Raw genomic sequence first — 27,138 nt, 5'->3', positions numbered from 1 at the left:
GCTTTAGTGAAGTCTGTTCTCTTAAACGGCAGGCAACCCATCCAATCCGAACTTTTCCGGCCCCCAAAAACTTCTGCGCTGTCTCCGCTGGTACTCCTATTGTAGCCGTTTGAATACCGCCACAGGCTTTTCGTAAACTCACAACAGACTCCTCGGCAAGTTCTTCCAACTTGAATTGCTCCTTCAGAGCAATACAAATTTCTGCTTTCGATGTTATTTCATCTGTTTGTCTGTCTGTCTCTCTGTCTGTCACAGGCACTTTTCTCAGAAACGGCTATACCGGTTGACACGAAGTTTGGTGAGAGGGTGGGACCGGTGAACTCTCAGACATTTAGTGAGTGATATCCTTCTACGTTGAGATTTAGGGGGAGTAAGCATACATTTAAAAGGCGGGTGTAAAATTTTTTTTCACCAAATATAGTTATGTGTGGTATCAAATGAAAGGTCTCGATTAGTACTTTTCGAAGTCGGTCTTAGTTTTCTCATTTGTTAAAAAAGCGGGGAGTTGGAGGGGTGGAAAGTGATGATTTCTTTAACGAACCCATTCTCACAAACTACCCAACCGAAAAATCTGAAAAAAATCGTGAAGCTGCCTCTATATGGTGCGCAGGCCTCAAAATACTCATATCGATATCTGTTCAAATTAAGTTAATAATAGTATATTACCATATTTTTGGGAAAAATGAGTAAAACCCCCCTTAAGTTTATCTCAGAGTTATAGCAGTATAAAATATAATATGAAGCATATTATCTCCAAGTTTGATCAAAATCATACTATTAGTAACAAAGTTACAGTAGCTCAAAGTTGCCTTTACCGTGTAAATTTGGAACCCGAAGTGCTAAATCTGGCATGCTAAATGCATATTCTTAACGGGCTACGTACAAATGGGATAGTTCTACACTCAAATATACTCACACAAGAAGCAAACAAAACCTTTCATACCTGAAGCGCCGAGCTTGCGGTTTCCCGACTTGTTTTTGGATTTACTGAAAGTGTATTAGCAGATTTTGCAATTCGTTTAGTAGGGTGTCAATGAACATATTTTGCAGAAGTGGCGATAGCACACCACCTTGGGGGCAGCCTTTCGTCACTTCCGTTGCTAGGTAGCGATCAGCACCCACTTTAGCACACACCAATCTTTGCGTTAGCATAGCAGCACCTTATTAAGGTTCCATCAACACGATGCTCTCTGGTGACATCACAGATTTCTCTCCAAAGTGGCATCCTAAGTTTGTGGGGCCAAAAAGAAGTGAAATATTATAATTGACCTAACAAACTGCACTACAAAGTTGTTAGAGTTGATTAGAGACTGGCGAGTGCTAGATGAAGTCTCACTCTCAGATCACCGTTGCTTACATTTTGGCCTGACTATTGCAGGCGAACCGTCTTCTATGCAGAGTCCTTGAAGGTGAAAGAAGTAGGAAGGAGAGAATTGGCGAAATTGGCGGTGTTTGTGAACTATTCAACATGAAAACGTTGGAAGCGAAATTCGAACAATGCGAGAGCGGTTGTTACCAATAACAAGGCTAGAGGTGCTATACTATCCTTTGAACACTTCAAAGCACCTGGCATAGATGGCATCTATTCAGCGATGCTGAAAGTAGACATTTAGCATTAAATGAAACCAATATGCTTACCAACGTTGAAAGTACTCTATGTTGCTCTTCACTATTTGGTTTCAAAAATAGAGGACGCCACTTTAAAAGTCAAGTATGCGATGGACGTGTTCGTGAATATTGAAGGGCGTTTCACTGTGTGCCTTGCCAAAAGCTCTGTGATGCCGCCAGGGAGCATGGTGTTGATGAAACCTTAATTAAGTGGATGAATGCTATGCTAACGCAGATATTACTGTGCGTGGAGTGGGTGGTGATCGCTACTTAACAACCGAAGCGGAAGCTGCCCCCAAGGTGGTGTACTATCATCGCTTCTGTCGAGTAAGTTGACTAACTATTATGCGAATTGTAAACTCTGCTAATACACGGTCAAGCTTATGCGAATGCATATTATTTACCAAGTTCCTTCTCTGATTCACGGTATCTATTTGATAGAAGATATTAAGTTATCTTGAAGCGAACAGAAAACAGGAACGAACCAGAAGAGTGCGTGTCAGGATATACTGACATCTTCTACACCGATGGCTTTAAAACAGAACAAGGTTTTGCATCTGTAGTCTACCTCTCTAATAAAAACGAAAAGTGGGCTTTTCCCTTGGAACGATATACAATTTCAGGCTGAAGTGTATGCGATTCTAAGGGCGGCAAGCTGGATTATTGACGAGCGGATGAAGGACAGGCCAATAGCAATCTGTAGTGATAGTCAAGTTACACTGAGGACGTTGAGTAGTCCTTTAATTTCACGTCCGCTAACATAAATCCTGCAACATGTAAATAAATTTGGGATATTTCGTTCGTGTCCGGATGGCTCAAGTGGTTAGAGCGCTGGGCTGTCGTAGCGGAAGGTCGCGGTTCAAATCTCGCTGGGGGCAGAGGAATTTGTTATCGTGATTGGAGTCGGACACCAGTCGACTCAGCTGTGAATGAGTACCTGAGTCAAATCAGGGTAATAATCTCGGGCGAGCGCAATGCTGACCACATTGCCTCCCACAGTATACTGTGGTGTACCGTTACGGTCTTGAATGAAGTGCTCTAACACACTTCAAGGCCTTGATCCAATATGGATTGTTGCGCCAACGATTATTATTATTATTATTATTATATTTCGTTAGGCTGGAGGAGACGGGTAAACTACGAAGAAATAAGTGCCAAGTGGTTGACCGTCTAATTTCCCTGCACACACACACACCCAAGACAAAATAAATAGGCAGACTACTTAAGGATCCTGGGGATCAGTCTTTCTGCAAAGAACAAAGTGCTAATAAGAACCAAGGTAAGTCGAATCTGAATATATTGTACAATTTCAGCTTTAACCAAAACCCTTACCCTGGCCACGGGCTAGCCAGGGTGGACATTCTTCCCGGATTAATCTTTGAATCAAAACGTGGACTCAACAAACACAAACAAGTCGGAATACCGGAAGCTCGTACTTCGGGTATAAAGGTTTTGTGTTCATCTTATCTAAGAAATTTCAACGCACATTTTTCTACCCGTATACAGCTACAAAACTACGAGACATACGTACATATTACAGCCGTAGATATTACCCACACCCTAAACAAACAAACTGCTTATTTCCGAATACTGTACACATATGCACATATATGAATTGATCGTTCCCATATTTCCGATTTACTTCTTATATCTATCTGAATTAGCCACTACCCGCAAAGTCCATTAGCACGCATATAATATAATATATACCTACATACCCACATGTCTGGTTGGAATATTTGATATTCACATACAAATGAATAAAAAACTAAAACAAAATAATCCTTTTCCACCCAATTCATAGGAACTTACTTTGTTGTGGTATTGACGAATTGATATGTGATGATGACGTCATCACGCTGCAGGTTGTAGAGTCCACGAAATTCCCAAAAAATTCTAAAGTTTTACCCCCTATAACTTTGTTAATAATAGTTTGATTTTCTTCAAACTTCACCAAATCATGCACTATGTTCTTCTTTATACACATGCCAAATTTTGTACTTCTGGGATGAACATAAGGGGGTGCCGGGTAAATTTCTAAAATGTGGAAATATACTATTATTAACTTTATTTGTGCAGATATCGGAACCGGATATATTTTGAGGCCTAGATTTCGTACGGATGCACTACTGTGATTTTTTTCAGATTTTTCGGCTGGATAGGTTCTGAGAACGAGACCTGTTACACTTTTTGATGGTCATATTTTGAGCCCTCACTCCCCTATGTTTCACCCAATTTCAAATATTCAACCAGTTTCGAAAAGTACTAATTGAGACCTTTAATTTGATACCCCACATGGCTACATTCTGTAAAAAAAGTTTTGCAGCCTGCTTTCACATGTATGGGGAGCCCCCCCTTAAACTTAATACAAAATGGCGCCAGTTGCTGCATGTAAAGGGAGCGGCAGATCACATACTCTTACTAATTTTCGTGACAATCGGTCCAGCCGTTTCCGAATAAATCGGCTGTGACAGACAGACAGACAGACAGACAGACAGACAGACAGACGGACAGACAGACATCGAATCGATTCTAATAAGGTTTTGTTTCACACAAAACCTTAAAAAAAAAGACAGACAGGCGGACATTGAACCGATTTTAATAAGGTGAAAAAGAAATACAAACCTGGTGCTATCGCCTCTTGAAAACAGCCACTATAAATAAAGTCTCCTTTCGTTGCCCTTCTCAAACTCCCTTTAATTCTTTCCTTCAAAAACCTTTGACATGTCAGAGTGATTTCGTTGCAGATGAAATAGATTCGAGGTTCTTTTTCTCCGCACTTTTGTTAATCTATAAGTAGTTGGCAACAAACTGGAAAAATATGTTCCGGGAACATATGTTTTAAATTTTGTTCGCAGGTGAGTTGTATACCTGTTCTGATTTCTGAGACCAGGCATCCTTTTTTTCCCATTAACCAACCAAGAGATACTCTTTTTAGTTTTTAAAATATTTTGCCATGTTGTCATGATTAAATGAAATAGTTTTTAGCCTTAGACTTTTGCATGGAAACTAAACCGTCCTGTCGTGGGTCCACATTATGGATAACTTCTTTACACTCCCCCATTCAGAGAAAAATATTGTCCATTAACTTATCATAATTTACTCAAAGATAAGACATGGAGGGCAAATGATTGAAGTTATTACAAAAAAGTACGTAAATTTGACTGTAACTGAATAATGTTTTAGTTCAACCCTTCTAATGGTAGTAGTATGCATAATGATGTACCGGAGCTAGCTACGTATTGCACCCCGCTCGAGGATATCAAAAGAGAAAGGGCAACTATCCATCTACTGACATACAAGAATTGCTAATGACATAGGCAAGGACGGTGATTCAGAATATGAAGTCAGTTATACACTGGAGTAAACATTTATTACTTGCCATGACTCCTAGCTATAATTTTTCCCTCCTCCTATAATATCTCCCACCTTCTTCCTCCCTCTATGTATACGAATATATCTAATTTTCCAACTGGCATTGAAACAATGTGCTTTTTCTGAACAGTATCTTGCAGTTATTCCTGTGCAGTGCTTTACATTTATTGTAACCAAAGTAGGTGTCATTCACAACATTTACAACAAATAATAAAATTACAGCCTGTTCGTAACAGGTGCATTTCAGATAGTCGTAAAAGAGTCAAATGCTAAGGAAACTACTATTTGACTATTTAGGTAGACTTGGAGCAGCCTAGTACAACGGAATAATAAATCCACAATCAACTCCTGATTTCCCAAATATTGTATAATTATTTGTGGTCCTTGAAAAGTTTTTGCTTGAAGAAAACAAAGCCTTTTATTCCTCGGTTGCTCTAATTTGCATATCAATTCAGAGTTGCTTATTAAACTTTTTGTATTTCGTCACAAATTAATTTTCAATTATCCAGTTGGCTTTCTTCAAACCGAGCTAGTAGCATCCGAGGTACCCTTCTTGAACATGAAATTGAATCAACACCAATTCGTAGGTAACAATAGTTCCAGCAACCTAAAAAAAATATCCAAAAAGGTTTATGGGAAAAAATAATTAAACATCTAAAAGGTAAAATAGATTTACACTTAATACAAGCGTCCGGGTCAAGTGGAAAAATTTCATCCCTGACAGAGCAACGATATCGGTATTCACTTCTTCCGAAAATCTTTTCACCTGGAATATATTTGAAAGAAAATAATTTATTTCTAGGGAAAATGATAATCAAAAGTTAAATAAAAAGTGAATGGAATCGAACGTACCTCAAGGCACCAAGACTCCTTTGGGACACAACGAAAAACTTGCACTGGGCGTTTCGATTCATCGTTAATTTCGGCTGAATACAAGGACACAGCGAGGGTTCGCCCTATTAGGAATACTAATGAAAACCAGAAGTACAATGTATGCGCGAAGGATGGCATCTTACTGTAAAATAGTTACAAAGCACTCATATTTAACTACACATTTATAGTAAAGTCAACCACTCCAACTCACTTTAAACTACGGAGTAACTGCACACAAATGAAATAGAGGTTGTTGGAGAAGGAAAACATAGTTATGAATGAAATCGCATTATCGATGTCCTCGCAAAGGCGGCAGAGACTCCTGTAGTGGTCTCGGTGTTGTGACCAATATGATTCGGATGTAACCTAGAAAAAGGACAATTTACTTGGCCATAGTGAAAGTTTCTGAAGTGTGTGATAATATTATTGACTTTTTTGCGGTCTACATTTATATACAGGTGAATCATTATTGTTTTTTTCAAATTTTCCGGTTAGATAATTATTGAGTATATGTCGTGTCTTACTTTAGGTGTGTGCTTTTTGATCCTTCCCTCCTCTACTATCCAGTCAATGTACATTGACCATTTATAGAAAGTACTCAGCAAGGTGCTTGATATCCCAGGCGGCCTTATTAAAAGAAAAGGAACATACATCCCTTCCGGCTTGTAGGGGAACTCACTATAGACACTCTAGACTGTGTATTATCTACATATGAGGCGGTGGCAAACCTGCTACCAGATGGGTCCATTCGGGCTAATTACGTCTCTATGGGTTTTACTTGAGCACCTGTCCAGTGGACTTAATACCGCGGTCTACTTAAGACACGAACTGCTTTTTGACTGGTTGGGCACAACGGTACCAGTCTATACTGAGTGCGCGACTCAGTTCATTCATACTGGTAGATGCAGGACCTACCTAAATCTTAACCGAACTTTGGAGCACGGCACCCGTATTGAACCGCAACACCACGTTTGATGTCCGAAGGTCTCTTGTTCGCTTGAACGTAACGACAGTGAAAAGAGGTACGAAGACGGCTACAGTTTCTTACCAGAGCAGAGGCAAATCCTCAGACGCTGCCTCACCTCTGCTTTGGGAGCAGCGTGCTGTACACTCCCTTTTATAATTCGTTAAACACAACAAGGATACGAATTATATTCAGTGTAAATCCGCCCCGGTCCGGTCCAACATTAAATAGATGCAGACTTAGGACTCCTCAATCCCTAAAAAGAAATTGCGTAACCACAGCCCGCATGAAGCTCCCACAAGGGGGTCAACCGCAAACAACCGAGCTGAATTCACTTGCTTCAGGATTTCTCCTCAAACATGAGAATTCGGGGGCTACCCTGATTTCGTGACCGAAGCCACATTAAATGAGTCCCCGTCCACATTCAAGTCTGAGCGCCCTAATTAGACCATGGAGCATTCGCCTATTTCATCACGGCCAGCATACCACAGTGAATACAGAACTTCTCGGTGCCACCACGAGAAGGTTCTCCATAGTCGGTTGGTTTTGTCCTAGTCGATAGGGTTGCTGCCCCGGCTTCCTCGCCGTCACCCGGGCTAGTAGAGGAATTTACGACGGATGCTCGTGAACGTGTGTGATAGGCGGCCCACTCGTCGTGCCGTCTTGGGAAAGGCAAGCAACGGAATTTTCGTTCTTCCTTAATGTGAAACTTTTCCATTGCCATTTCCGCCCTCTGATCAACTCATCCATAGATGACAAGCTTGTGCATCAACCAAACTCTTCGTCAGAAATTGTATCCGGCCAGAGCACTCCAATGATACGTCGCAGACAGGTGATGAACAAGGCTTGAAGCTTTCGAGTAAAAGAAGTGACCACTTTCGACTCTCATATGGCAACACAGAAAGAACAGTCTCAAATTGACGTTGGTTTGGGACAGCTGCATTTCCAAATTTTAGTCCAAGTAAGGATAGCAGATCTAATTGTCTTCATGCATTAATGAGTCAAGCGACATTCTTTTCGATGTCACTATGGCAGAAACCACGCTTCCTACTCAAAGTGATCAACAGCGTCAATGTTCTACCTTTTAATGCAGGTAGGGAAAGTGCCGTGACCCGTCAGACTGAGAACCTTGATTCTGTTGATGTTTATCTCCAATTCAAATCTAGAGCCTCTCTTTCCAAACCTTGAACTATTTTTTGAAGGTCCATGGCCCCTTAGGAGAGCAAATAGATATCCTCAGCGTACTCAAGGTATTTGAGAGAAGACGTCATGCCCCATTGAACCCCTCCACGTTCCCCTAACAAGGCAGCATGAAGACCGTCACCGATAGCGAACATATCGGTAACAAGATACGATCATACCAGTCTCTGCTTTTAATGTCAAAGTCGTCCGAGATATTCTCATCATCCTGAAGAAGTGTTACTGCACCATATATTATAGTAGGAGTAGGTTCCTTAGTCAGCCGTTGTTGTCAGCTTTGAAAACATAAGTGAAACGCTATTCACTCTACGTTTGCGAGGCAGGAATATACGCCTCATTATCGTTCCCGCCCCAATAGAGGACACTGCATAGTCGGAGAAGGATACCTTCTACGAGGCAATAGATTGAACCCTCGACCCGGCCCCAGGTATGAAAATCATACTTGGGGATTATTACCAGCCAAGTAGAGCGATACGTTGGCTCCCATAGCTTACATCAAATTACAGATGATAACGGACTGCGAATTATTTTAATTAGCAGTGACACACGAAATGATTGTTGGAAGTCTACAAACAAACGTGAACCTTTCCAGAAGGGACCAGCTTCAACCAAATTGACCACGTGTTGATCGAACACCGCCACCTCTCAGTGTTGATGAATGTCAAAACACAATGGGAGGGCGAGGGGGGCAATATAGATTCGGACCACTATCTTGTTCATATGGTGTTCCGAGCTCAAATAACAACACAACCCAGAATCTCCTCTGACAATCAGGTGAAAGTTAACACTGAAGCCATCCACAATACAGCTCTCCGCAATACCTATAAGGAGGAAATGGATGCCGCAATAACCGCAGTCAACAGAGACCCTGGAAATGAAGCATCAACAAATGACCTTCACAATCACCTGAGGAACGTCAACATAAATGCCGCCACAAATATACTCGACCCCAGCATCTTCACAATCACCTGAGGAACGTCAACATAAATGCCGCCACATATATACTCGACCCCAGCCGCAAAAAGAGTCGGAACGGCTGGTTTGACGTTAAATGTAAGCTAGTAACGCAACGGAAGAATGCCGTAGTCGAATTGGTTAAATATGAAGGCGACCAAATACACAAAGCAGTTCATCATATGCCACACCTTGACAATGCCCTGACAAGGCATTATCTGTCCCATACATAAAAAGGGAGATATCACGCAGTGCAACAATTATAGAGGTATCACGTTGCTGGGTAATATCTATGAAATATTCTCCTCTATCTTGCTAGGTCCGATAGCCCCATATGCTCACAACATCATTGGCCCACCACCACAGTGGCTTCACTCCACGCAAATCAGCAACAGATCAGATTTTCTCTCTGTGGCAAGCGATAGGACCACAATTGCACCACCTTTTCATCGACTTTAAGATCGCCTATGATATTATAGCCAGGGTAAAACTGTACACGGCCATGAGAGAATGCGGTATCCCGACGAAATTAATAAGACTGGCTAGGCTGACCCTGACCAATGTGCGAGGCCAGATAAAAGACAAAAGAGACCATTCGGCAGACATAACCAACGGTCTAAGACAAGGGAATGCCTTATCATGCTTCCTCTTTAACCAGGCCCTGTAAAAAGTGCTAACAGAGCCTTTCTTAGCTTACAAAAACTGTTTCGCTCGAAACTTCTCACTACAGCATCAAAGCTCTTACTGTCTAAGACAATTAGGAATTCCTGGCCACGTTCGAGAGGAGAATTCCCCGAAGAATTATCAACCCCCTACATGAGGATAGACGATTCCATAACCTACATAACGACGAAATCTACGAGCGATAACCGGCTGGTTGTAGATAAAATCCGGCTCAACAGGTTGTGGTAGACGGGTCACTTAATCCGTATGGATGAGGGTGATCGAGCCCGAAAAGTCTATAAGGGTAATATCTATGGTAGAAAAACAAGACGAGGCAGATCCTGTCTCAGATGGAACAATGGCGTAGGCCAGGTCACCAGACAGCTTTTGGGGATATCTAATTGGTGGACCTCGGCGAAAAACCGGGATGTCTCCAGTTCCTTGTTAAGGTGGGCCTAGAACGGATACCGGCTGTTGCGCAGTTGATGATGATGACGTACCAAAAATTGTTAAATATTCCTCTTTTAATTGGTAAACTCTAAGATTGACATACCGTATATATGTGCACAAAGGGTACATATATGCATATGTATGCTTAAAGTAAATTCCACTGGTACTAACTTACAAACTCATTGAGCAATACTCGCAAACTTTATAAACGCATACATATACACATGTCTGTCTCCAGTAAGTCATACTGATATGCAAATAACTAAATAAAATTAAAGAAGGAAAACTAAAATATCCCCATGGACCCTGTTGCTCATATAAGTTCATTTTATATGATGATGACGTCATAAACGTCTTAAAATGCAATAAATTCACGTAAAATGCAAACTTCTTAAAGTCGTGCCTTATATTATCCCCTATACCAATGCCAAGCGTTGTACATCTAGGGTTTTCGGGTAAATTTGAAAAATATGATCGTATACTACGTTATTTGTGCAGATGATGTATTTTAAGGCTTAAATTTCGTAGGGATGCATCATTGTGATTTTTTCAAATTTTTCGGTAGGATAGGTTCTGAGAACGAGACATTTTCACTTTTCGGGGTAGATAATTTGGTCTCTCTCAAACTCAATACGAAATAAGGTCACTTGTAGAGGGATTCATAGGCCACACTTTCCCACCGAATTTCGTGATCATCGATTTTCGAATAAATAGGGTTGGCCGACAGACGTTAAAGTGAGGAGTTGCCGGATCTCCATCAGGTGTCTCCCATTATTAGAGGAACCTCCTGAAGATCGAGAGCCGGATACGTTACACAGAAGCCCAACGATTACGATATCTCCTCCAATATCCAAGGTGGAAAAAACCCGGGCTAAGGGAACCACGTTAATGCCTCAACATGTATGGAAAGAAGAATGGAAGCTGTGGAACTGTATTCCGACCGGGAAGAATCATCCTTCATTTTGCTTGGAGCGAAAATGGGTCAGTTGCCGGAATTTAATAAAAATAAACATAACGTGGGAAGATGTAAGAGAAACGAAAGAGAACCCTAAAACTACACCCTCAACAGTAACGCAGTCAATACAGGTGATACTCAACTGTATTCTGGCGAATTAGCACAGAAAAAATTGAAGGAAAGGAGGGGCGACACCCAGACAATCAGCAGCGAATCACTCCTGAGAGGATGGCGCCTAAAACCTCGGTAGGCCAGAGAATAGTCCCCAAAATACTAGCGCCACCAAGGAAGCCAATGTCCGATCAAAAGGTAGTCCGATTGGGCTATGGTTGAGCCAAGAAAACCTCAAAATAAAAAGGAGATAATGAGGATCCATCCTGCACACGCGTTACATATCCTCCCCAGACAACCTAAGAAGAGTGAAAGCAAACCCTGACCTGACTTGGGGGAGGAACTAAGAGGTTGGCCTCATTCTGGAGCTGAAAACATCCGAAGAGAACAAAGCCTAAGGCCTCCCCATTCAAGTAAACAATTTTTTGAGGAAAAATTTTGTCCTGCGTGCTCAAAAGTACAAGATAGTTATGCAGTGCAGGGACTTAGATACGGTTACTTCTAAGTCGGAAATCTGCACTTCTTTTCCGGAGCAGTTCAAGCTGAATGACTTGCAGGAGACCATTTTTAATCATTTTTAAGCCTCAGAAAGGCGTATACACAGACGGCGACCATCCGGCTACAAGCAGAAGCTGCATGTAAACTGCTAGGTGCCGGGAAGGTCGCTAGCTCACGATATGTCCAAGAACGGAATTGACCAGTAGCTTGAAGAAATCTGAAGCTAGCTATACAGCGAAATAAGCGAGACAGCTTCAAATAACTCGGCGCAGAGGCGGATATAGACTCATGTGGAACCTACCTACCTACAGGGTTTTGGTGGAAAGATTCAAAGGTCAGGCACCTCCGCAAATTACATGACCCGACCCCCTACTGCTCCGAGCTTTAAAGAATTTGGGAGGTTCATCAAGACTAACAATTCGGGTTCCGTGCTGCCAGATCAACCGTCAACGCCATCAAACAGGTCACTGACTTAGCTGAAAATGCGATGAACGGGGTGGCGCAAGCAAATATTGTGCTGTGATTACCCTTGACATTTAAAATGCGTTCAACTCTGCCAGTCGGAACCTTATAAGAAGGCCTTTAGCGGCGATCGGTGAACCTAATTACTTAACACTAATGATTGTTGTAAACTCCACCATGCTATTAACATACTATGCCGGTGCAATTAAAGGAGAACCGTTTGAACCAACGGACTTTGTACTATGCTCAGTGAAACAAAAATAGAATGCTGAGATCAGAGCAAGAGATAAATAAAGTATAGCTGGAGTTATTCCACCATTGTAAATGCTACCTGATCTCTATTGGTGACAGGTCCCGCGACAGGCCGCCCTAGAACATGCATACAATATCGTTAGAAACAAGATAATCGGATCAAGTAACAAGCCTTGGAAAATGCTAGGGCTTCCCACTCAGTCAACGCGGCAGAACGGGCCCCGGTTCTGTCGAGAAAGGGTTCTTGACGCATGGGCCGCGTCAGGACATAAGTAAGTTAGTCCGAGCAAAAGCAAAACAAATACGTGTCTGCACGCTAAATGTTGGCACCCTAAATGAAAAGACCGAAGAACTCACAAGAACCGTTCGGAAAAGGCACATTGATATCTGCGCTCTGGAAGAAAGCCGATAGTCTGGTGCCAAAAGCGCGGTAAAAATGGCTATGCACTCTATTTTGGTAGCCCACACACTCAATACGATGTTGGCATTACCATCTCAGAGGGTTTCCGTGATGCCATTCAAGAAGTCGAACGATTTGATGATCGACTGATGAAGCTCACCTCAGCTGATCGTACTATTCACTTTTTCACCGCATACGCACCACAGACAGGTCGACCTCATGCCGAGAAAGATATCTTCTGGCAATTTCTCGATGAAAAGATTTCTCACGTGTTTGCAGACGACTATATCATCGTTGCCGGTGAACTTATTGGTCATATGGGTGAAACGGCAGACGGTAAGAGGTGAAGGGGATTTGGAGTGCGCAATGAGAGCGAGCGATATAATCGATTTTGCAGCAACCCATGACCTTGTACCTATGAATACATGGTTCATCAAACGATTGTCTCATCTTTCCACATTTTATGGTGGGAATAGTAAAGCGCAAATCGACTATATTCTTATAAGACACCGACATTTAACCACCGTCATTGATTGCAAAACCGTTCCCCATGAGACCATTGCACCTCAACATCGGCCGTTGATTTCCATCCTGCGAATTGAGCCACCGATAAAACATCGTGGGGAACGCACTGGCCCGCTGCGCATTAAAAGGTGGCGATTTCATGAGAAGGAAGAAGAAATGATCGCACTTATGCAATTACCATCCATTACGAATGTGGAAGAATTGTGGAACCAAATTAAAGACACTATCCACAAAGCGGCCTCTGCAACCCTCGGGGTCACCAAGCCAGGTAGGCGGTACATCAACCTAGGTACTTGGCTTTGGAATGACGATATTCAAGTAAAGGTCCGTGTAAAGAAACGCCTCTATCACAAGTTTCTCGACGATAAAACGCTCGCCAATTAGCAAATATATAAGAAGCAAAGAAAGCGATCACTGTTACCAGAGCGGGAGACTCGGGATGGCCAGAGAGATTTGTATCGACTTGCCAAAACTAGCAACGAATGCACACAGGATATCGAACACTTCTGTCGCGTTAATGACAGGAACAGTACTTGGCTTACCAACCACCGAGCCACGATCGACAGACGGCGAGAATATTTCGAGCAGATTTCAACTGATGAATTTGCTCATTCTCCACTTCAACAAACATTGCCAACATTTGGAGCAGTTCCACCTGTCAGTGCAACTGGTGCTCAAAGGTGGCGGTGAGCAAGACGGGGCAGCAACCCTATCGGCCGAACTAAAATCAAGTGGCCGAGCAGAACCTCCATAGTGGTGAGGGAGATGCCGTATCACATTTATTTGCCGGCCGTGGAGCAATGGGCGAATGCTCCAAAGGCCTAATTAGGCCGATCAGACCCGAGTCTGCACGGGGACTCATCTGAAGTGGCAATAGATCACGACATCTTACCAGGGGTATACTGGTACCATGAGGACCGAAATAGCCCCTGAATTCACAGACTTCAGGAGAATTCCTGTTGTATGTGCGTTCAGCTCGGTTGTTGCAATTGGCCCCCTAGTCGGAACTTCATGGGGATTGTTGATTACGTTCAAGCGAGCAGGGACCTTCGGGCCTTGACGTAGTGTTGCGTTTTAGGTGCCATACTCTTTAGATCGGTAGAGATTTGGTAGGACTTGCATCCACCAGTATGAATGCTGAGCCATGCACTTGCTATAGATTGGTACCGTTGTAGCTTGCTGCTGCGGAGCTCTGGTTGTGGTCACAAAACCAGTCCATGTCTGAAGAAGACCGTGGGATTAAGTCCCCGAGAAAGGTACCCACGTGAAGCACAGAGGCGTAACTGTCAGCGCAACTGAAGTCGAGGAAGCAATAAAACGAATGAAATTGGGGAGAGCAACAGGATCTGACGATACCGCATCTGAACTCCGCAAAGCGAAGAGCCAGGACCCAACACTGTTAATTGGATTATTCAGGAAGGAAATTACCGTCCGATCCGATTGCTTTCCCATACCATGAAAATTTTTGAACGCATTCTTGACAACCATATTCGCGAAATCATTGAAATAACTACGAATCAAGCCGGAATTGGTAAGAACTGCGCAGCTACTGACGCAATACACGCTACTTGGTTACTCATTGAGAAACACCGTGAAAAGCACCGCTCCATTTTCATTGCATTTCTGGATCTGCAGAAAGCGTTTGACCGCTATATACCGCTATAACACTCATCTGGTATGCTCTGCGCCAACACTTAGTGCCAGGTGAACTCGTGCGCATTGAACAAAATTGAAGGTTTAACACCTGAAAATATTCCGAAGTCATCCTGGAGACTAAGGCTCTGTATCAAGTCGAAAAGAGAGCATAACAAGCTCTGAGGAAAAGAAGAAAGGAAGAGAACCAAAAGAACTGCTATTGAGCACTCAGCCAGCCCGACGGGGAGAGCACATGAGGTAGTTAGTGCACTATACCATGGCAGTAGCCAACGGTTAGGTTTAACATTGGGTTTAAACATTGCTACATTCCCACGATAACTTATAATAAAATTATATATTTTACTTTAGTTATGGTTAATTCTTAAAACAATGAAAAATTAAAAGTGCAAAAAAACTTTTTGGTAAATAAAACTCTTTCTAAGGTCAAAAGCCCCAAGCATAATCATACGATCTTTTTTTGGCGAAGACGTAAGAGTTGATCCTTGCCGAATTAGTCAATTTAGTAAGATATTCGATTTTTTTGTTAGATTTTAGCGTATTTAAAGACCACAAAAGACCGTACTTCTCTTTAGCCATTTATCAGATGATTATACTAGCTAGGAATGTACAACTTCAATAACCAAAAATATATGTAACAAATGCAAAACTAATGAAAATTATTTAAGACCATCTAAGGATATTATATAATTTGCGCATCTCACCTTTCCTTTCATACGAAATAAACTAGCATTGACTTGGCGAAATTTATCAGATAGTCCGATACTAACAACCATTACAAACAGATCCATATAATTCCAGGTGAAAGTTGCAATCACATTCACCAATTTCCCAAATATTGCTTTGAAAACTGAAAACTCCGTAATATAGAACAATTGCGACAATTGAGATTTGAAGACTTGTTGAACTGGATCCTGTCCTGTGTTGCAATAGTTGGCGTAATGCACTATCGTTATGATATTCAGAAGATGCTCAACTGAAATTCATAGGATTGGTCAAGATTTTTAATTTTTTTGTATTCTTTGGCTCAATGATATTTCATAGTTAAAAACACGAATATAATGTATGTGCGTCAACAAAAAAGAGTAAGTTGAAATTTCTAAGACTATAATTACGCAACAAGCTGTACTCAATTCAAAAGAGTCAATAATAATTTGATTGACAGAAGACAAACTAGTTTTTACTTTGAATCCTCGTTGGGATTTAACAGAACACTCCGGAAAATTAATGTCTCTGCTCCAAATGATTTTCATTTATCTCAAAGGGCTTCTCATAACGCCAACAGATATGCATCTAGAATGCTCCCCACGAAAAGTATATTCAATAAAAATTACCGCTACTACCGAAGCAACTTAAGACCGCGGTAAATGTCAATGTCTGATTAATATAAAACCTCAGAGAATTCCGAACTTTAAAATAAAACCTTGCAAAGTTGTACTCGTATTCTATCAGTGATATTATGCCCTCTTCTTTATTATGCTTTTCCTGACGGACAAGGAAAATTTCAATGGATAATACTTTGTAATGCACATAACCAAATGTGATGAGAGAACTCTGTAGGGATGATCCTCCGACGAACTAGAGGAACCTGACACCAGCCGGTAATTAAACCCCAAGTATAGGTGTGACCGCCATTCCGGGAGCTGAATGATCGCAGACATTAGGATATGACAACGACCCCCAGCTTCACACAAGTTATACGATATTTTCTGCGTGACGATCTAACCGTGAGTGAGAGACAACCGTGAGTTCATCCCTCTCGCTCAGATTCTCCGCTTATTCTGGGAAACAAAGGGACTGGGATCCCCTTCTGCCAGTACTTATCATTACTAATATAAAGATGACGACATCAACCAAAACTCAGGTTCCACAACGCTCCGCCATCGGTACACACACTGTAATACGGAAAAAGCCAAGACATCAATGGATAAAAGGTCTGAATGCGAAGCAAGAAGACTGTAGGGAGAAGGAACAAATCCAGCGGCAAAAGGCCACGAAATATCATTGAGTATCTTTGACCCATGTGGTTTGTGTCGGTGTGTCAATGGCGCTTAGATGGTTTCTTTGTGTGTGTTTTCCCATTTCATGTGACAAGCTATAAACTACTGTGCATTGCTACCCACCCGCAACCCCGTGAGCGCACACCAATGTACTCAGTCACATACATGGCTCAAACACCAGACTTTAAGAGCGTTATTTTTCTCGCTCAATTACCGTCGCAATCGATGATGCGCAATGACTTTTTTCCCCATAAAATTTCGAAGAATACGCTGAAAGTTGAGTCTCCTGTATACAGTCTTCTTGGTGCTAAGTTAATTAATCATGGCTGAACCAGAACAAGTCAGAAGTGGGATCTACAACGAAGTGTAAGGTTCCTAACGGGTAATGGAATCTGTGCTGTAGCATCCGTTTCGTAATTGATATCGGGACGAACTTTCCCAAATAAAAAGGATTCAGGGAAAGATTATTTCACCGAATCACTACGATCACCATCTGTGAACGGTTAAAACATGTAGATATCATCACATCCTTTCAAAATGGAGTAAAGCCCTCATTGACACCATATTGAATTTGATGTTAGGATATTACCAGTTACTGATGGTAATGTACTTTTGTGCTCTGGAAAGCTAAGTGGAAGCAGATGCGAATTCAGTGTTGAATTGTTAATGACGGCTACCACAAGACGCTCTTCCCATAAGAGCCGCTTTTTGACAATCTTTTGACTGTAAAATTTCGGTCCTCATTAGGAAACATCACAATTGTACAGAGCTTTTACCAACAGATATTTCCGATATAGTACCGAAGGATGTCTTGTATGAGCAATTACATGCAGTTTGATAGGGGCTTCCTAAAGGTGACACTGTGATCGTGATAGGTGATCTTAATGCCAAAGTGGGATCTATCAACATATTGTTCGAACATGTAATGGGGAAAATCGGTGGGGGTAGCAACGGTAACGATAATGGTGAGAGCTTTGTGGATTCCTGCAGCTTGCACCTCCTCGTCATTGGTGGCACATTGTTCGAGCACTGAGCTCGCCATAAAGTCAGTTGCGGTTAAATTGAGGAATAAAATTGACCAGTTTGCGATCAGCAATAGATTTATAAAAAGTGTTGATATTGGCCTCGAAAGGGATCACCAGATCTGATGATCGCTTACCTTCACTTGTTTGATGCGTCCGCCACTTCTCGCGAGTTTGGAGAACTATGACCCCCAAGTTTAACATCGAACCCTCATATGATCTAGCTGTCGCTCCGCGGTGATCTTGCTGATTGATGAACATTAGGTCGCCATCGCCAATGCCGTCTTCTCAAGAGCAATTTTTTTTTTGCGTTGATCAGACAGCTTACATGCAGTTGTAAACCTATCGATGGTCCTGTGAAGGACATTAAGAGTCGACTTCTCATCTACGATGACGAACAGCTGAAGCGGTTGAAAGAACATTTCACCATGATTCACATCCGGATAAGTTCCATCTCTAGAAGATGAGATGGCTAGTCACCATTACATACGGATCCGGAATCCGGCCGGATCCCGGCCAGCAGTGCACTCAAACGGAGTAAACCCAATGGACCTGACCTCCCCGCAGAATTCTGCATGTTTGTACGGAAATCCTAGAGTGATAAAAGGGGAAGATCGCGAGGATTCCAAAGAAGGGCACCCATTTTGGGCGTGGCGATTTGAAAGCCATCAGAGTGCGCCTGCCTTGCAATAATGGCTAGAATAAAGCTGATGGACAGAAAGCAGGTTAGTTTCCTCTGCGCATCCTTCTGCATTGACCACATCAATATTGTACAGAGTATTTTGAAATAGTGCGCTGAGCTCACATCTTTGCTTCATCGATTTGTATCTGGCCTGATATACGCGGAGAAATGAATAGCTATTATCAGGCCGACATACGATAGCGTTAAATGTCATGGGGAAAAATCTCAGAGAGTTTTAAGGCCCAAAGCATAGTCGGCCACGATTGCATCCTGACAACGGTATTATTCCTTCTTGCCATCGGTTATCATCTTCATGTTGCCTTGTCCGGAAAACGTGAGGAATTGAACGGACCATGACATCTTTGCAGAAATACCTAAAATATGCTCATGATATCTGTTTGTTCTCTCACCGAGTCATAAACTTCAGGGAAATGATCTGGATTTGGAAAGAGAGGCAAATGGAGTTGAACTGAAGCTAAACATCAACAAAACCAAGATTCTGAGTCTAATGGGTCATTTCCTTCTTCCTATCTGCATTAATGAGCAGCGCATCGAAGGCGTTGATCAATTTGTATATCTAGAAAGCGTGGCTTCTACCGACGGTGACGCCGACGCATTAACAACGTTAGATCCGCGTATGCTACATTATCTGAAATCTGGAAGTGCAGTTATCTCAATATCAAGATCAAGTTCACACTGTTCTGTATCAATGTTCTTTCTGTGTTATTACATGGGAGTAGCACATGGAAAGAAACCCTCACTGTTACTCAAAAGCTCCAAGCCTTCGTGAACATTTGTCTGCAACATATTATCTGAGTACTCTCGCCTCAAACTAATTCAAACAAAAAACTTGTTGGCGCACAGGGGATTGAGATTCATCACTGTTGACGGAAAATTTGAGTTTAATTACATGCCGTTCGGTCTTGCTAATATCTGCAATCAGCTCCAATCGGCAATAATGATATTTCTACGCGAATAAAAAATAAAGTTTCCAGATGCGTAGGTGAAATATAGATACATTGCAATGAACACCTCAGACGAGATAGAAAGATTATCAGGAGAATTCCTAGAACTGCATGAAGATGCTGGCATGACGCTTCGAATAAATAAATGCAATTCCCTGGAACTAAAGCGCGGTTTCTTTGGCCGCATGACAAATACTTCTGAAACACGACATTTCTTTGGTCTAGCCAATTATTTCCATCGAATCATACAGGATTTCGCAACGAAAGCATGAATCTTAATCTGCGTGGGATCATCGGTACCCTTCAGGGAACCCAACCATTGGGATCAAATAAAGCAATTGAAGACCGAATATATACTTGAGGAAGGACGTATATAGACGTATAAACAACGAAATCAAGTTCGAAATTCTGAAAGCCGGTGGGGCTTTAATCGGGGACGCATTATTCGTACCATCGGAGAATAAAGAGAGATTGAGATTTCACTTCAATATAATTCACCCCATGTCATGTTTGATTTCGGTCACACTGCTCCCGGGGCAGAGAGAGGGCAACGTCTAATGAGTTCCCTCAACCCTATACGGAACCGTCAATTAACCTTTCTTTTAAGGTTTCGTGTAAAACAAAACCTTATTTAAACCGATTTAATTTCTGTCTGCTTGTCTGTCCGTCACACGCATTTTCCTCGGAAACGGTTGTAGCGATTCTCACCAAACTTGGTGGAAAGGTGAAAGCTTTTTTTCATCAAATATAGTCAGGTAGGATATCAGATGAAAGGTCTCGGAGAGAACTTTCAGAAGCCGGTCTTAGGAAAGGTGGATAGTGCAGGGGACGAAAGTGATAATTTCTTTAATGGACCAATTCTCAGAAACTACTCAATCGGAAACTCTGAAAAAAAACTGGAGGCTCCGAAATACCCTCCATACCGATTTCTGTTCAAATAAAGTTACAATTAGATCGCGAGAGCTTTTAGGTCGGCCGCATGCAAATGCGGGCAGTAGGGTATTGACTAAGCTGAGATGAAGAAAAACTCCCGGCTTTAGTTAAAGCCAAGCTGCGGGCACTAAGTAAACTATTCTTTGAGAACCTAATTGCAGGGAGAGTTCGAATCTGCACAATTTCATCAAAAATAATATACAGGGTGCGGCAGCATAACTTCCTTGAAATAATAAAACTTGTTGTTTCTTTTTCGTTGGTGTGGGTATTTATTCTTGCAAATACCGATATTTCGGGAACCACTTGTTCCCTTCATCAGTGCAAACAAGTTTGCACCACACCCACACCAACGAAAAAGAAACAACAAGTTTTATTATTTCAATTAATTAATCGTTGGAAACACCGCATAATTTCACTCTGAATAACTTCCTTTTTTAAAATGCGCGCCACTTAGTTAGTTGATGTCATAGCGGAGCGCTAGTGGTCTCGTTCAAGAGGGGATACTGTAAAGTTTTGTCCCGACACGGTTCAGTCGCCATCATGCGTTGGAATAGTGAGGAGCGTGCCTTTGCCGTTGAGGTTTACTTTTCAAGCGGATGTTCGGTTATTGCAACACAGCGTGCATTTCAGAATCGCTTTAATTTAGCCCCGTTGGCTCCCGTCCCAGACCGCAAATCAATTGTTACATGGGTCACTACATTCAGACAAACTGCAAGTGCGACAAAAGGAAGAACTGGAGTCCCTCGGCCCGTTAGATCACCTGAGAACGTTGAAGCAGTGAGAGTGTCAATCTTGCGATCGCCACGGCGTTCTGCGCGCAAACACGCATCTGCCCTTGGACTATCCGATCGTTCTGTGAGAAGAATTCTTCGTGATGATCTTCATTTTCATCCCTATAAGATGGCGATAGTGCAGCAACTTTCAGAACGTGACTTCAATTCTCGGATGAACGCGTGTGAGCTTCTTCTTGATGTCGTTCCCGAGGGTGCTATTGTTTTTTTAGCGATGAAGCCCATTTTCATTTGTGTGGGTCGGTTAACAATCAAAACATGCGCTACTGGGCTGACACCAACCTTCGAGAACTGCATCAAAAGCCTTTGCATTCACCCAAAGTCACAGTGTGGTGTGCAATTTCCTCAGCTGGAATTATTGGTCCCTGGTTTTTTGAGGAAAATGAGGTTACAGTGACAGTGAATTCGGACCGGTATGTAAACATGCTACAGAATTTTTTTTTCCCACGACTAGAAAATTTGGATTTGGGGGACGCTTGGTTCCAACAAGACGGTGCAACAGCACACAGTTCAAGAGCATCGATGGCTGTTTTGAGGGAACACTTTCCAGAGCGCCTTATCTCAATTAGAGGCGATTTGGAATGGCCGGCACGCTCTTCCGATCTGTGCCCTTGTGATTTTTTTCTATGGGGTTTTTTGAAATCCCGTGTTTTTGTGAACCGTCCAAGAACCCTACAAGATTTGAAGACCAACATCCAAGAAGAAATTGCCAACATAACACCTGCTATGCTAACAAGAGTTTACGCAATGTATGGAGAATGGGGGACGTCACCTAACAGATTTGATCTTCAAAACAATGTAAATAAAAACTTTAGACATGTACCTACATTATAAAAAATAAATAAATATTTTCCGATGCATACAATAGTTTTTATTGAGTTTTGAAAAAAGGAAGTTATGCTGCCGCACCCTGTATATACAAAACTAAAAGGTCTGCATACTCTATGTTCCCAGAAACAGTGTCATTTCTTCACTCTACAAATCACTCCAAACACAATCTGTATCGAAAGAAAACACACTTTATACTTACTTAACGACATCATAAGAACGACGATTGCGACCATTTTTATTCTCTGCGCCAACGCGGCCTTCGACAACTGCGTCGGATGTTCGGGCAAATTGCGTTCAATTTTTTCCCATTTCTGCATGAGTTTCGGCCATTGCCTTGCCAGATTTCCAAACTTGTAATAGATGCAAACAATTGAACCATAAAAAATAACGGGATCTAAAAAAGCTTTTATCACTATCCTAGACAAAGAAAATATTACTAGAAGGTGGATACCAATATTTTCCAGGCGCAGTTGTTGGCAAAATGTAAAATACAATGTTGTGCTGAAGTAAAAAGCTAATGAAATGAATACAATGAGACTATAAATGAAAATGATTGAAAAGTATGAAAAAGATAGTCCTCGTATATCTTTTGCTTTCACTCCTGTTACTGGCATAACACCGAAAAGTTGAGCGAAAAGAAGGACTGAAAAGATGGAAAAGTATTTTTAACATTAACACTTGTACTTGTAGGAATCGAGGTAACTACACCTCATATAACAATAATAATGATTTCACCTAGAAAAATACAAACCTGATCCGACTGCTTCATGGAAACTACCATTATAAATGAAGTCCTCTCTAGTCGCTCTCCTAAAGTACTTTCTATGATCTGAAATTGTAGTTTTCCATCAAATATCCAATGGAGAATTGACTGTCGCTAAGTAATTCCGAAGGAACTTAGGAACTTATTTTAATTCCATTTAGTATAATCTCAGATGAAAATTAAAGCAAAATAACAGTGAAAGAAAACATGAACAAGGTGTATAAGGCTATTAAGAACATGGTCACAACTACAAGTACAAGGGATGAAAAAACGCCCCCTTCCCCAAATTCAAAGGGTGCATAGTCGAAAAGAAAAGTGGAGGAGGTTAGTCAAAGAATAATCAAAATTATAGAAACCGCAATACCGCCCTCAAAACCGCCGACTGTTAAGGAGGAAAAGGCCCAAAAAGAACATGCTGGAGTCTAGGCCCAATTTGAACCAAAGGAATGTATAACGCATAAAAGCAGAACACGCAGAGAATTGAACATCATATCATATTGCGCCAACATTCTCCAAAGGATCAAATTCGATGAAGAGCTAAAGGGTCTCTTTCTAAAAGGAAGAATTTTGCTGAAGTAAGACATCCAATAAAACCCGTGGAAGAACGCAACTGTTTAGCGATAGAAGCAGCCCTTCAACAGTCGGAAGCTGGAGAGTCATTTTGACCCTAGAGTATTTCATTGAATAATTTCTAAAATTCCGGGTGTTATTTAAAGGCACTTTTCACTCTCAAAGCGCAATTAGAAGAGTGGTTTTAACTGTGATTTCTCAGAAATGAAATAAGATATTGATTTCCGGTTTTTTATTTTGAAGGTAAATAATGAAATCAAAATAAACTAGTCGGAATACCGGAAGCTGATGCTTAGCGTATAAAGGTTTTGTGTTGTATCTTATGTGAGATACTTTCTACGCACATTTTTCCATTTGTATATGGCTAAAAACACAAAATATTCCTTCATATTTTTTTCAAACCACAAGAAATAAGTACATATTACAGACGCAGATACTAGCGCAGATGCTCATCCTAAACAAACCAACATTGCACACTACCTATTCTATGATAATATATGCACATATATAAATTGATCATACACATATTTCCGATTTACTTCCTCCACAAAAGTATACATATGTACATATAAAGTGCGTATATTGAATACCATTTGTATAATGTTCAAATATATCTACCTGAATTAGGCGCTACCCCAAAGCTTCATTTACATATCCATATAAATACATACATATGTCTGTCTGGAGTAATTGATATACAAAAAACAACTAAAACGAAATGTTTCCCTCGACCTCCCATTCACGTGAGTTCACTCTGTATGGTGTTAACGAATTGATATATTATGATGACGTCATGCACGTTTTAGAATGCACGAAATTCACACAAAATGTAGAAGTTTCACCTTTTTATAACTGTTTTAGTAATGGTTCGATTTGCTTCAAACTTTCCAGAGTTATGCCTTATGTTATCCCCCATGTAAGTACCAAATCATGTAGTTCCAGAATGCACATAAGGGGGGTTTCCGGCTAAATTTCTAAAATGTGGTAATACATGACTATTAACTTTATTTGTGAGATATCGGAACGAGATGTACTTTGAGGCTTAAATTTCGTTTGCATACACTCCTCTAATTTTTTTTACATTTTTCGGTTGGAAAACAGAACGGGACCTGGTACACTTTTTGGGGGTCATATTTTCAGCCCTCACTTCCCTGTTTCACTCGATATCAAATATGGGACCAGTTTCTAAAAGTAATTGACCCCTTTCATTTGATATCCCACATGACCATATTCTGTAAAAAAAAGTTGCACCCTCCATTCACATGTATGGGGAGCCCCCTCAAACTTAATGGCACCACTTTCTGTATGTAAAGAGAACACCAGATTTTCAAAAACACCCTTGAAAATAGGTACTTAGTGTGAAGGAATCTCGGAAATTCTAGTTCGGGTCATGATGACGACTATTGCAATTATATTAATAAAAAAATATTACAGTTCGTGAGAAAAATGAGGTAAAATTTTGGAAAACGTGTTTTCGAGGTAAATGCCTTCGCAATATAAAGTTTAAATGCAGTTTCTTAAAGACAAGTCTAGAAAATAAAGCAAAGAAATTACGCAAATCAAATGCTAAATGGCCGATCAATCTCAAAAAGTAGCCGGAAAAGCGTGGTGTCATGATTTCAATTCATATAGAAAATGTGCTATTTTGTGTATGCTTGTTAATTGAAACTTGCCCCTACAAAAAAAATGCACAAAAAAATGATTGTCGGTTTCTATTATATTCTATCAATTCGGTAAATAGAAAAATATTGCAATACAAAAAATACTGACCGTAATTCGGTATGTGGCCACTCACCGAAACGTGAAATGTAAAGTAGGAGTACCACGTGAAATCGGCTGAGCATTGAGCCGAAAAATTCGAGGCCTGAGTACCGTGATTGGAGGAGAACATTCACGATGGGTCACATCCTCAGTAGTCTTTCCTGCCTTACCGCGTTCCACCCTTTTTTGGCATTATTAAACCATAATTATGAAAGATTACCCGAGCAACTAAGTTATTATATTTGGCGCCCAATGTGGGCCCAGATATTTGCAGATGCAACATTTGTTTGTTTTCAAATAAGTGAAGATAGCCTGTTCTGGCTAACAATTTCATTTTGGTGTGCCAGATAGAGAAACAATAGCTTCTCAACTTCACCCGCGGCTAAGCATCACATGTATTTGACTTAATTTTTAAAACGCCCCAAACCTAATTTTCACGCCACCTTGTAGAGTAGAGTTTGCTATCCTTTACGTGGTCCCATACCTTAAGAGCTTGCCGTTTCGTGTGATCGTCTTGGAACTTATTTTCTCTCACCTTCCAGAACTCTCTGGATCTACATGCCTTTCCGGCTATACGCTGAAAGATATTACCGAGTTTTTCAGGAGTATCATTTCTTAACTTTGTGTCAAATTTCGTTTAATTATTTGAAAAATCCATATTCTTCGTGGAAATGAAACGACAGAGGATCTGTGCCTGTTTTATCCTCGCACATGTTCAACGATTACTAACGAAGAAAATAGATTCAGCAGTGAAAGAAAATAGCCCAAGAAATGTTTCTTTTACATTAGAGCATTATGTGCCACAATATTTCCGCTCACATGTACATGGAGTCCAAAAATCTGTTAGCACCAGACCAAACTAACGCAAAAACGTGGGAGAGAATGGCGGATTGATCTTTGGAAACATTTGAGGAAAGCATTCTCAGACCTGTCATCATGTCCTTGATAGGTTGCCTACGGCAAACAAAAAACAAACAACAAAACGCATGTAGATGCAGAAAGCACTTTAACGGACTGCCAAACTGGGACGATCAGATGGCAGGTACGGGATGATGTAAATCAAGATGTTACTGCCGACAATTGGCATCCCTTGTAACTGGACTAAGCTCATCGAGAGTTACTTTTCAAAAGCAGCAAATATTCAAGGGAAACCTGTGGAACATCACAACAAAGCACGCATAATGAAAGAGGAGTGAAAGCATCAAGCGAAATGTGATTCAGGCGAAAGAGGAGAACTGAGAAAAAGACTACGATTGAACGAATCAAGAGGCCAGGAAACCCCGAGGCGAAAAAATGGCTGAACTTCCTAAAAAGTGGGCAAATGAGGAGAATGGGTGAAGCTGCCGACAAAACCCAAGTAACCGCGTTTCCGGGAAAAGGGAGTGAATTTCACAATGTGGAAGCCTGGATAAAGGTGACTCGAAAAAGAAAGATTGAAGGAAAATAAAGATTATTATCATCTCCTAACGAGATGAAGGGTCACACGGTGACATTCTCAAAAGAATGCAAGCAGACCCCAAAATGATCAATTTCTGAAATGATGTTAGCCTCATTACACGGTCTCAGAAAAGATACCTTATGTGGGAGCTCAAAAATTCAAAAATGTAACCATAAACCAATTCTTGAGCGGAATCGGGAAGACGTTAACACAGGAAGCCGACATAACGGCTAGCAGGCCGGAGAAAACTATAGTCTGCATCTACATGATGAGATCCCCACAAACAAGAAGTTCACGAGCCCCTGGAAAAGCAATTCGAACTTATCGGACTACAAATGTCAGCGGAAGAACCGATAATGGAGGAAACACTCAAACTGCTGGCGGCAGTGAGCTGTACTTTTGATACCTTAGCTTCGGTCCCATTGCAAAAGCTTGCACC

The 27,138-nt window shown here is 41.3% G+C and overlaps 1 protein-coding gene across 1 annotated transcript in view; it reads right to left on the bottom strand.

The window, feature by feature from the left end:
- Nucleotides 1-27,138, bottom strand: part of LOC119648542 — a 92,163-nt gene that overhangs the window by 57,440 nt on the left and 7,585 nt on the right. The window contains exons 3-10 of the mRNA XM_038050310.1: nucleotides 22,660-22,810; nucleotides 22,367-22,584; nucleotides 15,648-15,919; nucleotides 6,068-6,222; nucleotides 5,836-5,998; nucleotides 5,660-5,749; nucleotides 5,514-5,590; nucleotides 1,358-1,459 (exon numbers count right to left, since the gene is read on the bottom strand). Of these exons, the coding sequence (XP_037906238.1) occupies nucleotides 1,358-1,459; nucleotides 5,514-5,590; nucleotides 5,660-5,749; nucleotides 5,836-5,998; nucleotides 6,068-6,222; nucleotides 15,648-15,919; nucleotides 22,367-22,584; nucleotides 22,660-22,810 (1,228 nt within the window). The remainder of the gene's footprint in view (nucleotides 1-1,357; nucleotides 1,460-5,513; nucleotides 5,591-5,659; nucleotides 5,750-5,835; nucleotides 5,999-6,067; nucleotides 6,223-15,647; nucleotides 15,920-22,366; nucleotides 22,585-22,659; nucleotides 22,811-27,138) is intronic.

Source organism: Hermetia illucens, chromosome 2 (assembly GCF_905115235.1).
Source record: "Hermetia illucens chromosome 2, iHerIll2.2.curated.20191125, whole genome shotgun sequence".
Classification (NCBI taxonomy): domain Eukaryota; kingdom Metazoa; phylum Arthropoda; class Insecta; order Diptera; family Stratiomyidae; genus Hermetia; species Hermetia illucens.
The sequence above is the reverse complement of the archived record's forward strand: the minus strand, read 5'-3'. Positions and strand labels throughout refer to the sequence as shown.